Source organism: Brachyistius frenatus, unplaced genomic scaffold (genome assembly GCF_029030835.1).
Source record: "Brachyistius frenatus isolate BFR_SWC_R1_liver_20210118 unplaced genomic scaffold, ASM2903083v1 Contig_13, whole genome shotgun sequence".
Lineage (NCBI taxonomy): Eukaryota > Metazoa > Chordata > Actinopteri > Embiotocidae > Brachyistius > Brachyistius frenatus.
This window is the reverse complement of record NW_027210612.1, coordinates 502164-520000: the sequence shown is the minus strand read 5'-3', so window position 1 is coordinate 520000 and position 17837 is coordinate 502164. Positions and strand designations below refer to the sequence as shown.

Here is a 17837-nt window from a genome sequence, read left to right as displayed (position 1 = left end):
ACCTGCCCTCTCCTCCTCTCCTCCTCTCCTCCCCCGAGTCTGTCCCTGCTGTGATCGTGTTAAAGGCTTGTTATGAATTGTCCCAGACCTCCCCCCTCTCCATCACCTTTGGTAATTCAGTCTCTCCCTGAGATGGTAGAAATGCATTTGCTTTATGAGCACATGCAGCATCATCTCACGCTGCCAAAAACAAAGGAAAAGAAGCGTGTGCATATTTGTTGTTGCGTATTTGGATGTAAAGTTAAAACAGCTTATCAATATTTATTCCATGATCTTTATTCATGATTGTGGTACGGGAGACACGGTGCCCACGAGGACAAGTCTCACTTCTTCTCCTCTTTTTTTCATCTCTACACTCCATCTATTCTTCTTGCCTACATTTCCCTCACCACCACCTGTCCTCCACCTTCTCTCTAATGTTTACATTCTGCACTCCATCTCATCTAAATATTGTCTTTTCTTTGCTCCTCTTCCAGCCCTTGCCAACTTCTCTCCTTCTCCCCCCCACCTAATGGACAAAGCGGCTGAAGATCCTGTTCTAGCAAAATCATGTTGTATGAGGATGAGGAATTTCGACTGCGTAAGGCCAAACTCCCACAGCTGCTATGTTTTTTTTTTACTGTGGACAAAAAGCCTGAGATGATTCTCTGCGGCAGCCTGCAGTGGTCTCACCTGTCACAACACACTGAAAAGTTAAAGAAGCAGCTGACGGAGATGAGACTGAAACACAGACGCGTCGACTTGAAAGATATGACAGATGTTCCACCAGGGATTTTTTTCGTGACAATGGGGGTGGGGGGAAGTTTTGAACAATCTGAAGCGTGTGTGGGTGACTGACACATGAATAATTGTCAGCTCATTATAGCTGCCACTCCACTCAACCACTTTAAACAACCAAAAAAAACCATCTCTTACTCACGGTGTTCCTCCATCGACTGTCATCAGCCTTTCTGTTTCTTCATTTTTGATTTCAAAATTTCTGCCTTCGCTCATTTCCGTGATCCCCTCTGTATCCAACCCCTCTCTGGCTCTACCTGTCGCGCCCCACACATCTGTTGAGACTGATTTGCATGCGACCTAAATGTCGTGTGTGTTTTTGTTTGTGTGCACGCACACATGCCGCACGTATGCCTGTTTATCCTCTGCCTGACAGTGATGTCTGTATCGCAGAATATTTAGTCTTTGGGTGGCTTCATCCTGCTCACGCACCTAACAATAGCCTCCTAATTAGCTGTGTTTATCTTCCTCTCCTTCTGTTTTGCTTTTTCTCTGCTCCTCCTTACTTCTCCCACTGTTCTGTGTTGAGGCGCTGTGGGAAACATTGCTAAATATACACATGGAGCAGCACAGGGAAACAGACGCTCTCGTTTGGAGTTTGAAGAAGCTCTGAGAGTGTAAATTGAAAGGGGCGACACTGCAAATATAGCGTTTGAAGAGAATAAGAGGTGAAGAAGAAAAAAACAAAAACATTTTGTTATCTCCTGCCCGTTGCGCAGGAAGAAAAACTGCAACAGACGGAGAGAAAGAGCAGCGGGGTGGAGAATAGGGGAGAAAAACGGATCCCGTCTCCTCCCCTTTCATCTGGGAGCACCTTTACGACCTACTTTCTCTGTGTTTGTTCTGTGACAAACGCTTTCACCTACACACAAACACAAAAACCTCGGGGCATGGCATTTTACACTGGCATTTCTTTGACTGCAGAAGAAAAACAACAACCTTTTTCTGCCGTTCCCATTGGACTGCACCAAGTCAATCCATACAACAACAGAGGGGCAAAAACACGAAGATAAAGTGCAGAGAAAAGATGTGCAAAACCTCTCCGGGGAGAAAGAAAGATGAAAGAAGGAAAGTTTATTCCAAATATTTCATCTCGAGAGACCTGCTCGTCTCACATCAGTTTTCCCAGCATTGTCAGATAATCAATGTCAAATCTCTGCGTGAGAGGTTACGGTCAAAGTGCTAGCTGCGGCGCTCACAGTATGTTACAGTATGGCAGACGAGGTTGGTGTGCGCGCACACGGCCTGTTTATGTGCATTCGGTGTCCCACATGAGGTGAAAGCCAGGATGGGCTGAGTCATGTCTGATTCACTTAGAGAGACAGATGGAGACGCAGGTGTGTGTATTCCTACAGTGTGTGTGTGTGTGTGTGTGTGTGTGTGTGTGTGTGTGTGTGTGTGTGTGTGTGTGTGTGTGTGTGTGTGTGTGTGTGTGTGTGTGTGTGTGTGCGTGTGTGCGTGTAAACCCATAAACCCTTGACATGTTACTGCATGCAGTGTTGTGCACATGTATCACCTTATCACATTTTATAGTACAGCTTGGGTTAAAGACTGAGGTTGAACAAACGAGCAGCTGCTCATTTTCAAGACGTGTATAGCACGTTTTGTTTTTTTCATACCCTTTTTGGTTCCCCATTTCATTGATATTTTTTGAATGTTTCTTTTATTTTTTTTATATAGCAATAGCAAATTGTTGTCCAGTCCGACTCTTCTGAAATGTTGCATTGACTTTTTTTTTTTTTTTTTTTTTTCTTAGATGGACGTGAGCTTCCAGTGGGCTTCATCAGAGCAGCTTGACGGATGATTTGAACAGCTTCAGAAACTTCCTTCCTCCTCCATATTTCCCCACGAATTTCACCAACTTTCTGAAACCGACCTTCATATACCGACTTGTCACAGCGGTTATCCAGGTATGTGGTAAAAATGTGCGCGCAGCTCGCTGTTCCCTTTGCCTATCAGTGTTTTGGTTACAACCACAACTTTTGCCATCTGACCTGGTCAGACACCTCGACCCTAACCTCTTCTTAATGTCTTTCCATGTCAGAGGAGCCCGTTCTCATTCCCTGGCTGTCAAATAATGCCGTTTCGCATCAGAGAGATGCGCATGAGGTGCCCTTTGGTGTCTAAAACATACGCACAAGGTACATTACGTCTTAGTCACATGACCTTCTCTCACCCAGCTAATGACTGTGCGTAAGTACAAAGAAGGGTGAAGTCCATGTAGGGAGGACGGTGGGGACGGTTGGATGGAACAACACGGATTTCTTAAGAAACTTATGAGGTAGGTACTTATTTTAACGAAAACCACGATCTTTTCAAAAAAACCGAACCACGTTATTGTTGTTGCCTAAACGTAAAGCACATTGTGCGTCTATATGAGACACAAGTGGCTTTAATAAAACGGCATTATTTTTGACACCCTGAAATGAGAACAGGTTGGTCTGGATTGATTTAATTTCTATTTTTTGGTTGGTTCTCAGAGTTTAGGTTTATATATTATGTTAAGAGACTTTGGTTATTCATGGTTAAAGGACTGGGTGTGACAGAAGTCACACTAGATTAGACCTTCAACTGTTGGGGAACAAACTTCTCTGCAGTAGGGCAGCCCGGCACATCGACCTTTTAACATCGATATTCTTTCAAAGGAGATTTAGGAACAATATATCACTTCTCTTTGATATTGATATAGTTTGATGTTGCTTTGCGTAACTTGCTTCTTCTGTAAAGCCGCACCACTGCATGTCTCCCCTCTAACTAAATCTCTGTGAAACCCCACAAAGCTGGTTGACGGTGAATTGTTGGCTTCTGCGCAGGGATACGCTTCCTTCGGACAGTCACCAAGCCACATTTATTTTCCAGCTGCTCGGGAGCTGCTTGTGTCTCACATGTGGCTTTGACTTTCAAATGAACATTTAGCCCACCTGATAGAAAATACTGAGATATATTTAATGTGTCGCCATTCATCCTAAAAACAGATATGGTTTTTGGGTCATATCGGACAGCCCAAGTCCACAGACTCAAGGAATTTCAGGTTAATAAAACATCAAAATACTAAGTCTCGGTATCACCGAAGAACATGAACGTACGGTCACTGCTGGAAACGCATGGCTGTGCATGCTGTGTACTTGATAACGCCTGCTCCCCTTGGTTTTTCTGTCTCCAGTGTTTGCATCTGTTAATCCGTGTCTGTCTTTATGCTTTAGTCTTGCTGGATTTAACCGTAAAACCTTAAATCTGTTTCCTTTGAAGGGGCTAACAGGCCGCCCCAAACCTTATTTGTCAGGGTTTTCAACTTTGCCACCTGAACTCACTCATATTGGAGACATTTGCAAATGTCGTTTAGTTCTTTAGTTTTCATTTTAAATGTCCTGTCATTTGAGGACAGAGGGGCCATCACAGTACCAAGGTACCCAGCTCTGCACTACACTGCACGAGCCCAAGGTCTTGGCTGTGGCACTGCACTGTTTTTGGAGACACTCCACCTCTTCACCCATCTCTCTCCCGTCTCCCTCTCTCTCTCTCGCACAGGCAGATTTGTTGGATAGTTTGATAAGCTTTATTTTCCCACCAGCTGTGTCCTCAAAGTTTGTACTGTATGTATTCTGTGTGTGTGTTTTATTCCACATGGGAAAAGCCAGATAAATGGGGCACACAATGTACTATAGTAAGTCTCCCTCTGCACAATAGTCTCTTACACACACACACACACACACACACACACACACACACACACACACACACACACACACACACACACACACACACACACACACACACACACACACACACACACACGCAAACTGGAAATATAATCAGCAGCAAAATAGCCGTTATGCCTCACGTTTGAAGCTCAACAATTCACTGTAGATGCAAATGCAACCTCAGCATTTGCCACAGTTGCGGACCGGGGCGCCCGAAATACACAGACACAATGGCCTACCTATAGCACAGACACACAGACAGACACACCAACATTTGCTAATGCACTGACCTCCTTAGCCATGGCCTGCAATAGTCAGATACAGAGCTGCTTGGCGCCGTCTGCCTCCCCTAAATCTTACCAGAAACACAGCTAACCTCTCTCGGGAGAATTAAGGCACACAACTGCACACAACAGATCAAACAAATACTCCCAAGAGCACTTGGCTACGATGGTCAAGCCTGAGAATGGATGAGCTGAGCAAAGGATTAGACTGTCATTTCTGTCATTTACATGGGATAAAGGACAAATTCACGCATGCAGATAGCTGCCGTTCCATCAACATCTGTGCTCTTACTACAGTTTGTTATGAAAGTCATTTAGTTCATCAATAAATAGTAGAAACATATTTCAATTTTGAAATTCTAGTTTGGAGTGAGAAAATGTGTTTAACATTGTATTTTATGAACACATACACGCACACACACGCGTGCGCACACACTCACACACACACACACACACACACACACACACACACACACACACACACACACACACACACACACACACACACACACACACACACACACACACACACACACACACACACACACACACACACTCTGAGTGAGAGCCTACCGGGTTATCTGGCCTCAGTCGTTTGGACGGTGGTCCTCCGTCTTCAGGGTGAAGCATGTAAAACAGACGCACCTTGTTGGCATGTTTCTTACTCTGAGAAGGAGACAGAAATAGAAAATAAGTGAGCTGAAAGGGAAAAAAAATAAAATCAATGACTGTCACTCCATCTTGGCAACTCCCTCTAAGCTTTTATCTGTTTCAGCTGATGACATTTCAGACATTTTGCCCCCGGCTACATGACTAGTGGTCCAGCCTCAGGTTTCTGGAGCCCTGAGTAAGATGTTGAGTCGGGGAAGTGGTGGGTGGGAAGGTTGAGGGCTCTTTGCAGTATGAGTGTGTGCATATGAAGCAAAGTGCTAAAGGATGTGAGGACATAATGTGAATGGCACAAATTATATAATTGAAATGTTGATATCTTGGATTCTTAAAAGTAAAAACTACAAGAGCAAGGCAAGTTTATTTGTATAGTACATTTAAAAAACAAGGCAATTCAAAGTGCTTCACATAAAACCATTAAAAGCATAAAAACATAAGCCAAAAGAAAATAACATTTAAAAACAATTAAGAACACTGTTTAAAACATTAAAAATAGTCATTAAAACATTAATCAAGCTAAAAATAGGATAAAAGTTACAGTGCAGTTTAAGACATCCTCAAATCTGGTTCAGTGAAAGGCAGCAAACAGAAAAGTCTTCAGTCTTGATTTAAAGGAGCTAAGAGACCTGCAGGTTTCTGGGAGTTTGTTCCAGATATGTGGAGCATGAAATCTGAACGCTGCTTCTCCACGTTTAGTTCTGACTCTGGGAACAGCAAGGAGACCCGTCCCAGACGACCTGAGGGGTCGGGATGGTTCGTAAGGTAGCAGCAGATCAGAAATGTATTTTGGCCCTAAACCATTCAGTGCTTTATAAACCAACAGCAGGATTTTTAAAGTCGATTCTTTGTTCGACAGGAAGCCGGCGTGAAGACCTCAGCATTGGAGTGATGTGATCCATTTTCTTGGTCTTTTAGTAGAATCAATGCTTAATAGAGTTTTTGATATTAAGAAATTAGAAGAAAAAAAACGACAATAGTGTCAAATTTGTCTGTAAAACGTAAAGCTTGTGGTGACAGATTTTTCAAGTATCCAGTTCTACTGTTGATTGTTTTTCGTGCTGGTTCGTCATCATGTATTTTTGCCCCCACCTGAGTGATTTTGTTTGCCGGTGATCCAGGACTTTACACTATGACGACTTACAGCTATAATAAGCAAGAATACACAAAATTGTTTATAAGAAAGGACAGTGAGTCGTCCTTGAAGCTGCTAGCTGTCACTTCAATGCACAACAATGAAAATTGCTGCACATACTGCGGGGGAAAGATTAGTGAACGTATATGTGTTCAGACGTGTTTGTGTACGAGGTTGACGCCGCTATCTCGCCCCTTGCGTATAATTTTATTGTCACACTCTGGCCTTCACTCCTTCCTTCTGAAACATCCATCATTATCTGTAAATTCCACTGCTGGCACTGTTTTCCAGAGGCGAGTGTGGATGCCATCAGAAAGATTGTACCTTTACTGCCAAATACGCAGGTTCAAGACACATTGTTGTACAACAGAGAGCAGGGATACGAGTCAAGATCGTGATAATGAAAAGAATTGGAACTGTGGGTTGATGAGAGAAGGATGTGATTAAACCAGAGTGGGACAGTTTGGCAAATGTTTTATCCACTTTGCCGTTTAATCCGTATGATTTGTGGATGTTTTATAGATGAGAACGTACTCGTAAGTTTAAGTGCATATAATGGCTAAACATCGCATAAAGGAAAGAAAATGGGAGTCTCTGACAAGACACTGTACTTGCTGCTCCAGTGCTCAGATTGGATCCTTTGCCCCCAGGAGAATAACCCCCCCCCATGCTTCCTCACTTGCCAGACGACTGTTAATGCATTTTATCAGAGTTTGTGTGTACGTGTGTGTGTGTGTGTGTGTGTGTGTGTGTGTGTGTGTGTGTGTGTGTGTGTGTGTGTGTGTGTGTGTGTGTGTGTGTGTGTGTGTGTGTGTGTGTGTGTGTGTGTGTGTGTGTGTGTATGCTTCTGTTTATAGGTGTATAAATTTCCATGCATTGGATGGTTTAGGGATATGGGCTAAAAGCTTGACCTCGTTTCACCATGGTTACGCTGCACTGCCCGTCAGCTCTCACCCTCCTCTAATGGACCAAGCCTGTCTCTTTGTCTCTTCTTTCTATGTTTTTCCAAGAGTCAAAATCAAGTTGGAGGTGACAAAACAGAGCAGGAGACAACTATGGAAAAATGTCTGCCACATTATCCTCGTGTGCTTGTGTATAAATGCAGAAAGCAAGACAGATTGCATCGAGAGCTGTGATCTCACCAACGGAGACACAAATATGTGCAAGCGAAAGTGTGTTTAATCACGTGGGGGCGCTTAAAGGTTTCCCAAAAAAGAAGAGAAATACTGTGACACTGTGATATTCCTGTCTTGCGGCAAAGGCAGAGGATCGAGGCAGGAGGTCTGCCCGGTTAAAGTTGGGTGCAGAGGATTTGTTGCCAATGCCACCATTAAATTGCTGAGGGAAAACAGGCATTGCAGGGCAGACCCTCAGGAAGGCAATTATATCATTTTCTGAGGGTGCTGAGAGAAGCAGTTACTGTCTGTGGCTGAAACGAAAGAACAGAACTGTGTTCACAGTTGACCGTAAAAGGCCAACGATGGGCGCGAGTCTTTTGTACCTCGGCCTTCATTGGGTGTTTCGGCCATTTTACCACAACTAAAAAACGTGTCCCAAAACAGTTGATGGTCTTAGTAACCAATAGCAACAACCTTTGTTGGCTAAAGACAGTAAGATATTTGGCAGGGATTATGACATCCAGTCCTAAATTATTTACTTACAAGACAGGTTTATAGACCAGACCATTTTGATGAAGCTAGATTTGCAAGTTGAAACAACTTCCCAAGCAGTTCAATGAATTAACAAATCTGAGTCCACTGAACGAAAGATAAGAACACATTTAAGTTGAAACAACTAGGGATGTCACAATCATGACATTTTTGACAATTAATTGTTGCACAAATAGTTGCCATTATTCTTTTTATGCCAGTATTTAAACTATAAGCTTAGTCATAGTTTAATTATACGCTCACAAATATTGACATTTAATTTTGAAACCGCCTGCTGCAAATCAGACAAATCGCCTTCAATTTATTTTTCATTTGGCTTAAAACCAAAATGTGCTTTGCAACTAAATCCATATTGTTAATATCAATAGATGCTCATCGAAATCCAACGTCGGGGAGAAACTCGTGAAAATCTGACATTTCTGTTCAAAATGTCCCCATTCATGCGTGTAAGAACTACTGGATGATTATGCAAAGTGATTGCGGTCAGCTCAAATAATCGCGATCATGTAATATTTGTGGCAGGCCCTAACAAAAAGTTCTATTTAACGGCGTGTATTTATTAACATGCTGCAAAAGTGAAGTTGCCGGCCTTGGCCTTCCGTCCTGATGGAATACAACTTGCCTTCAATTTATTTCTTGCCTTGTCTGCTCGATTCCACTGACCGGATAGAGACCTTTTTTAACGGGTGACACTGACGACATGTGGTGACTCAGCTTGCCTATTCGTCTGCTTTACTCAAGGCCGTGTGTTTCTTGTAAGACATGGGATGAGAGGCAGAAATAGATCACTGTCGAGTGAATGTGGTAGGTACACACGCGTGCACACGCACACGCACACACACACACACACACACACACACACACACACACACACACACACACACTGTCCTTGTCCTTGCTCAAGTCTCTCCTGATAAGGGCCTTGTTCTCATTAGTCTGCTTGTTAATCCCAATTGTGTCTTGTAATCAAGGACGACCTCGATACAGCACACGCATTGCCAGCGCATATTCGTATGTACCCGTGCACACACACACACACACACACACACACACACATGCACATATAGATCCTAGTTAAATAATTCAAGGGCTTTTATTTAATGGCCATCCATTAAATTACTCTTAGACAGTCTGCTGAAAGGTGGACAAAAAGTGGGTGTGTGCGCATTTGTTTGTGTGGATGTAAACTGGCAATACCATGCTGCATTAAGCCTATGGATAATAGATGAGCACTGTTTTGAACGGCACAAGAGCAAATTGGTACAAATAAGGCTCCTGCAAAGTGTACGCTGCTGCAATCTGCCTGTGAAGGCAGTAATCGTAGCAATGTTTGTTTTGTTTTGTGCGTAAGAACCTTTGTGTGTTTTCACAATTCGACCTGTGTGTGCGTCCTGAGTCCTGAGCTACCTGAGAAAGTACCTCCAGAAGGGAGCAGAGACGGACTCACCTCGTAGTGAGCGGTGCGCTGGGACTCTGAGATGAGCTGAGCATTGCAGATGTTACAATAGCTCTCTGTGAACAAGCCTCCATCCACGACGCCCGCAGACTTCATCTTCATCTGAGACTACACGCACATGCACACACACACACACACACACACACACACACACACACACACACACACACACACACACACACACACACACACACACACACACACACACACACACACATATATGCAAATATGAGTATGATTAAAATGCAGGACGGAATAAAATGTCAGTGAACCTTACAGTGTGTTAGAGGTGCATGAGCATGCAAACATCTCATCTCATTTTAGAAATAGTTTTCCTTCAGAATGATGGATTCATCATGACAGTTCAGCCCAAAATAAGTTGATCCTCTCTGTCAGAACATCGTCTCATGGATGACTTTTACTCCAGTCTTGGAAACAATGGCCCGAGGCTCATGCTTGAGTTCTTGCATTTTACATAGCAATACTAAAAAACTACTTTTTCTGAATAATAATAAAAAAAAAAAAAAAAACTCTGAACATGAAGTTGAAACAAATAAGATGACCTTTGCTCTTTATTGATAATGTAAAAACCATGGAAACCTGAACTGTTTCAGAACCAAAATATTGTTTATTTGTCAAATGTATGTGTATTTATTGTGATTGGAACATTAATTAAGAGGTTAAAAAAAACTTGAGAAAACGTAGGTTTTAGCTTTTTGGCCATCTTATGAGACCAAATATTGTCAGCCATCTTTATCTGTTGCTGCTCTGCTGTGGAAGTTGGAAACTTGGAGTAGCAGGCAGAGTATCAGGAGTGTTCTCTGTTTCATCTTCTCAGTATATGATGAAACTGAAATCATGGTGTTGGCACGAAGCAGAAAGATCGAAGAGGACATGTTATAGCATTCTTGTGTTGCCTACTTTTGTGAACATTGTTATCTCACCTACTCCACACTGCGTTTACAGAGTTAAAAACCTGCTCTTTGGCCCCACTCATGGCCTTCCAATGTTTTTTCTGAAGATTAAAATTTTGACATGCAATTTTTCCAACTACGAAATACCTTACCTGAGACTCACCTTTGAATCGACCATACAATTATTTAAGATAAAGTGTAGTGTATGACTTAATTGCACTTCCTTTTTATTGAAGATAAATATATAAAATATATACCTATTTAACAGAATACACATTATTATGATTGAACCACTAAACTAGCCTACCACCTAAAATGCTCCATTATCCTTTTTTTTTCATCAACCTCACAATTATTTTAGATGAAGTGTAGTATATGATTTACTTACACTTTTTATTGAATATAAATAGATGTTGAATATAAACCTATTTAATACAACACAGACATTATTATGATTGAATTACTAAACCAGCCTACCACCTACAATCCTCCATTATCCTTTTTCTTTTTAAATAAGCCAGTCTTCAGACTCATCTAAAAATTCAAATATAATTTAACTAACAAGATAATTATATGGTCGCATTGTTTGAGTAATGAAACACCACATTTTTAAGAACAGGCTTTAGGACTCTATTAACGTCGAAATGAGTCCAAGGGAGTGAGTCATTTGTTTGCACATTGTTTGTGCATGTTGGTGCAAACAAAACAAACATTTTTGCTTCGTTAATTGTCAAGCTATGAGCATTACACGTCAGGTAGATTAATTGTGATAACTTCAGAAATAATGAAGCACAGATTATTTATTTCCTTGCACAAATGCACACATATGACCTAAAAATGACTAAGTCACCGCTTTAAAGTCATTTGGGCATTAATGAAGTGCTGATATAAGAGGCCTGTTCTTGACATTTTTGTCTATTGTTTCAAAAAATGACTTCAGCACAAATTTTTTACTCTCTGCGCCCAAACAAATTGGAATTGTTTTATTCATATCCTGATCACGATGGGGTGCCAGCCCCTCGGAGGCGAAATGTTTGTACAAGGTTTGGTAATACTGCCTACAGACATCAGTAAATTAGTACACAGTTTTACTGACTGTTTAGACACCCAGCCTCAGTAATAAATGTAAAATGTGCCAGTATTACATTCGTGTACGGAATCCTTAGTAGGGTTAGGGGAAAGAAAATTATCCCGTATAATATCTAAATACTTTGCATGGCAGTATTGCATCAATACACGAGTGCTAAGCATCAATATTTCACTATGAAAAATGAATTCGTCAGGGGCATGCAACATTTGTGACAGGTTTATATGTAAAGCAGACAGACTGCCCAACAGTCAATCCCTTTATCACGCAGTGAAAATGATTGACGCGAGATGGACGTACTCTAAACATTATTTTATTACATCAAACAAATGTTGTAAAAAGTTTTCCTTTGGGGACATAATTTGCAGTTGAAGAAAGGTAATAAATCACAACAGGGGGCAAAAGCCAACATATTGCAAAGTTTTAACTTTTTACTATTACCAACAATTGTCTTGGATTGCTATGCAGTTCTTTCCCCTCTCTAATCTCCGCTCACCCCAACCGGTCGAGGCAGATGGTCGCCCCCCGCCGAGCCTGGTTCTGTCGGAGGTTTCTTCCTCTTAAAAGGAAGATTTTCCTTCCTACTGTTGGAGGTCATTCTTCTCGTTAAAGGAGAGTTTTTTTCCTCCCGGATTCTCATGTGGGAAATGTTGGCTTCTTTTGTATAATGCTATAACTTTCTGCTGTAAGGAATTCACCATGTCAAGCGACCTGAAATAACTTTGTGTCGATTTGGCGCTGTATAAATAAATTGAATTGAATTGTTTAAAATTGTATTGAGAATCAGGTGATTCCCTACTGTAATAGTTAAATTTGTATATACAACAACAGGATTAAATAGTCATTTTAAAGCTTGGATTGCGTCGCTGCGACCTTTTTGTAAATGTTATGTTTCTCTCTATTCTTGCTCTGAAGTTAGCTCAGTTCAAGACTGAATTAATTGACCAGCTGCTGGCAAACATCCTCTGTTAGAGTGCTACACAGTGTCATCACTGTGTGTGTGTAATAGTCTTCTGCATGCAGTTTAGAAAGTGCAACCTGTAGTGGTTGCTTTTTGTTGTGAATATTAATGAACCAGGGGCAGTCATAATTTGGAGTCGGTGCGCTGCTGCTGAATACATATGGAGGAAACGCTGTGACCCTTTGCTGAAACTTCCAAGGATTTCTGAACGCTGGCACGGAGTAATAATGCTGGAGAGCAAACGGTATCGCCAAGAGGAACTTTGTTGAGAATTACAGCCTCTGAAGTAAACTGTTAAAAACGTTTCGAGAAGGATTCCCTATTGAGAAAGAGTGTCTTAAAACCTTGTCAGTGCTCTCAACCAGTAAAACCTACAGAGTCCTGAACAACCCACTGGGAGCCGTGGCTCTGCCTTCTTAAGAACCTGGAAGCTGTGTTTTCTTTTGCTTTTATACCGAGTACTGTAATAGAAAATAGTTTAATGATGTGCTCTCGGGTCTTGTGTTCAATTTTCTATTCTCTTCATTATGTGTGCACCGTAGGCACCGCTCTGACTGCGTTTGGGTGAGTAACGGGTCTAAAGGGAATGGTCCAGGAACATCCACCATTAACTGAATGTGGTCCTTTTGCTAAGGAAGCGGCAGGACAGAGGACTTGTAGGGGCAAAGGGCTTCAGGGCCCAAGATACAGGAATACTGAGGAGGTCGGCTCTAGTAACTTGGAGAGAATAGAGCCTTTTCTCAGGAAAAGTAGTTACAGGAGTTGATAGTTATCTCAAGTCTGGTATAGAACTACATTTAACCAATGTATTTCCTCTCTTGAAAAAGAGATTTTTATTTTAGATGGGACTCTCCTGGTGGAATGAACATTTCCTCAAATCTTTCATGCACACACACGAGCGCATACACTCACACAGCAGTACTAGTAATTACCCCTGTCTGTTCATCTTGTCTGTTTAGTGCACCCTCAACCTTCTAATTAACCGGACAAGCGGGATAGGTGCTGCCTCCATTGTCTAATTCAACCTCCAATAAAATGAAAAGTCAATGCATTTGATTTAGAGCAACAGAATCCATCTTCACCTCTGCCTTTGCTGGGGAAGTTATATGCCTGCGAGGAACAATATTTGTTCTGAAATGGCACAGATGACAAGTTGTAAACTTGTTTTGTCTAGAGGCCAAGGCACATTATTACCTCCACGGTGTGAAGTGTCCTATGAGGCACGATGGAATAGCTATATCTTGCAAACAGACACATTCAATTTACTGCCGAATATGCAGCCTCACTGAATTTTGTGTCAAGAAAAGACCTTGTGCTGTCGGTCTGGATGTCAGCCAGGTATCTTTTAATCTTTGGGCTAATTAAAAGTGACTGCAACTGAAGAAATATCCTTATCTTCCTAATATCTCTATTACCGCTGAATATTATATGCAAGATGGGAGATGTAGACTAATTAATAGAGGCAATCTGTTGGTGAGATTAATGGAATGGCAGGCCCAACGAAGCGAAAAGATGGAGAGACAGATAGTGGGAAACATAATGAAAGAGGGAAGGCAAGAGGGGGGGAAAAAAAGGAAGGGATGGGATTAATAGGTGCACTGGGCATGATATTTTCATGGTGTTTTTATGAGAACTTCATATATTTTTTGCAACTTGAGCATTGATTTTGAGACTACGGCAAAAAGGCATGCATTTTATGTGGGTTGTATTTACTATCAGCAGGCAGTAACTTCACTTCTTTTGTTTCCTTCTTGACAGTATGATTTGCATCTTATTTTTCCACTTAGATGCACACAGAGTTCAGTGGAAACGATCGAATCATTCATGATGGAGGTGCGTCACTAGTAAAGATAGGATTTCTGTATGTAGATATTCTGTATGAGCCATAGACCGTATATAAAAAAAAATAGACATAGCCTCCCTAGGTTTCCCTAGTCAGCCCTAGGTTTCCTGACAAGCGGTTCTGAAGCAAAAATTCTGGGTGTCTCAGGCCACCGCCATTTTGGAAGTGCCGGACTCCGCCTTACTCGGCTAATACATGAATGGGCAAAGACGTGGTGCGTGGATAGAGCGGAGGTGAGCCGAATGAATCCTGGTTGTTGAAACCTGCAGACAGCTCGTCAACTGTGACAGCACCCGTCTGTCACTCAAATCAGCTACGCCCTTAATTATGCATTACTTTACGCCTTCATACAATTTAAATGAGCGAGTTATATTAGCAGTCACGCCCCCGTACAGACGGGAATGGGATATTAGCTACAGAGACCAAAAACAGTTTGTGCACCATTCTGTAAAAATGTGTGAATCTGTGAAATTTGTCATTTTAACATGGAGGTTTATTTAGACCACTTTTAGAGCTCTCGGAGTCGCCTCAAGTGGCCATTCATTGAACTGCAGTCTCTAGCACTCCTGTTTTGGCTTAATGTTTTTCAGCCCCGGAGGTTTCTGTTTGGTGTAAGCTGATGTCTGGTCTGCAGAAGGTTTCTTATTGTGAGTGACGGATCTTTTGTGACACAAAAAGTTCTGCCAAAGTTGGAGCTGTGTAGTAAGAGACTTTTACTACAAGGATATAACTATTTGTATCAAATATTATACAGATTGATGTGGAAATCTATGTGATCTTTGCTCTACTCGTTGGGGAAAAACGTAAGCCATACAAAATGTCATGGATTTAAAAAAAAAAAAAAACACAAGTCATACATTTTTCAATAGCGGGTGAGTGATGGACAGATACCTCCTTGGCGCCATCTGATAATGAAGAGGTTAGAATTGTATAAACTCTGTATTGTAGTGAAACTAGTAAGTACAACTAAAAGGGGAATGATAATACATAATACTAAGTAACATGAATAATGGAAGACCCTTCATAGACAAACTAATTTGGCTTCATTCATAAAACGGCTATATTTTTTTATGCAATAAAAAAAACTCAATAACAATTTACTTGTGATCTTGATGACAATTTTTATGTAACATGGAACAAAATGTATTATTTTGGGGGCCTTTTCCGCTCATGATCACATAAATACCATTTCACTAATCATGACGACCAATGTACTCAATCCAAGCGTCACATTTTGGTCCTTCCATCATGGGTATGTTGTTAGAGTATCTCGTCGATACTGAAGAAAAAAAAAAGAAAAAAAAAACGCTCTTTCAAAATAGTGGAGCAAGTTGTGCAAACAGGTTGAAAAGATTTGAGTGGCAACAGAGATCCTGCTCTTAAAACGAATCGCCTTTAATAAACATACTTGGTTATTAAATACTGATAAGGCTGCGATGCCAAAAATATACCAGGAGGTTGGGGGGCGGCGGTGGGAGCTGCTGCAGTGTGTCATGTTTTAGTGGCTGTTTTGTGCACCTTCATAAATAAGATTGGACATTACTCGTCACGCAGCTGCTGCGAATGAGCCGCCTGTTTAGCATGTATGAAACGGCTGATGCCAATCAGCCAAATCAAAGTCAATCTCGGTGCTCCTTCTGCTGCTATGCTTCATTTTGGGTTATTTATCAGATACTTTTGTCTGTGCTTTTCCAACAGGTTTGAGGAAGGAGGAGTATTTGATATACTTTAGCATCACTCTGCTCACAATCTAATGGCAGTTGGGAGGTTGTCTGCTAATGTATTGTCCGTCAAATTAAACCACAGTCCTGATGGTTATAAATTATACTTTAACTTTGATTGTTGCTCATCCAGTTGGGAATATTAGTGATTAGTTAGTTAGTGGTTCTAAGGTTATTTAAGAGTACAGTGTGGTGATTAAGAATTGCTGATATGCGTAACAACCATGTGTCAAGGCAGCAGGCCGGAGGACCACAGTGGACACTAAACCGGGCAGGCAGGAACAGATTTATGGTCTACTGAAGAGCAGAAGCTTACAAGCAGGGTGGCAGACAAACTCACAAGAGCAGAGGGAGAGAGAATCAGGACACCAAGAAGAAAACCGAGATGGGCAAAAGCACCAAAAAAAAAAAATGCAGCGGACAAGTGGATGTGTGAGTATTCACGCACGTTCTCATGTTCTCCCTGTGCCTGCGTGGGTTCTCTCTGGGTACTCCGCCTTCCTCCCAACATCCAAAAACATGCATCTCAGGTTAATTGGTGGTTCTAGAAATTCCCCTTAGGTGTGAATGAGAGCGTGAATGGTCTTTGTTTCCGTCTGTCTCTACGTGTTGGCCCTGTGATGGACTGGCGACCTGTCCAGGTTGTACCCTGCCTTCGCCTAAAGTGAGCTGAGATAGGCTCCAGCCCCTCACCCCTTTTTTTTTTTTTTTTTCAGGATAAAGTAGGTATAGATCATGGATGGATGTCAGTAATACTGTGATGCAGAAGGGAGCTGATTGGGAACTGGGCACAGGTGAGGTGAGGTGAGGTGGGTGTGGCAGACAGGTGGCTGCTAGCAGGAAGACAGACTGAGGACATCTGGTGGGTGAATGGGGGTGATACAGGAGTCATGGATGAAACATGAAACACAAGACTCGGAATAAAACTGTGACCACAATGTACGCAGAGAGGTGGAAAAAAAAAATCTCTATCAGTTGACAGAGATGAATAGTGTACAGAAACAGTAGCTCACATAAAAAATGAAAAAGCCCAAAACTCAATTAGACACAAGACTGCAAAAAAAAAGCTAGAGTCTTAGCGATCACATGAAAGCCTCAGGCATCTGAAGACAAAATGAACCTTGAGGGGATCCTCTTTTAAGACCGCATCAAGTATTTAACATAGACGTGAACTCTGAGCCCTCCCTGAAAGCTCAGCCTCTGGCCCCACCATTCGTTTAAATGGCTGGCTTTGAATGGAATGTGGCTTTTTGTTCTTTTTCTAATAAATGCAACCACTTGGGCTGTTTTCTACCGCCTGGACTTAGACTATTAACTAGGTTGTAATATTTCTTACTGCAAGATATAGTGTTGTATTAAATGAGAGCCCTGTTGTATTGACAGAGATACGGTGTGATGTTTTATCCCGGTGTGGCGCTTCAGAGGCACCCCAACTATTACAGATACAAATTTGAGTTCTTTTATGACCCGAAAACACAAACTTTGTTTGTGAAGTGTGTAGACGAACGACTGACAGGCAAAAAGCAAGAGTGGAGAAACATGCCACAGTTTAAAGAAAGAGACTGTGGGATGAAGGCAGAGAGCAGCAGGTGTTTGGAGGAGCAGGGCTTCTTTTAAGTTGC

General features: G+C 41.8%; 1 protein-coding gene across 1 annotated transcript in view; it reads right to left on the bottom strand.

Moving 5' to 3' along the window:
* The window catches only part of LOC138617572 (zinc finger matrin-type protein 4), a 54162-nt gene that overhangs the window by 25883 nt on the left and 10442 nt on the right, over positions 1-17837 (bottom strand). The window contains exons 2-3 of the mRNA XM_069692673.1: positions 9681-9797; positions 5336-5428 (exon numbers count right to left, since the gene is read on the bottom strand). Of these exons, the coding sequence (XP_069548774.1) occupies positions 5336-5428; positions 9681-9791 (204 nt within the window). The 5' untranslated portion in view covers positions 9792-9797. The remainder of the gene's footprint in view (positions 1-5335; positions 5429-9680; positions 9798-17837) is intronic.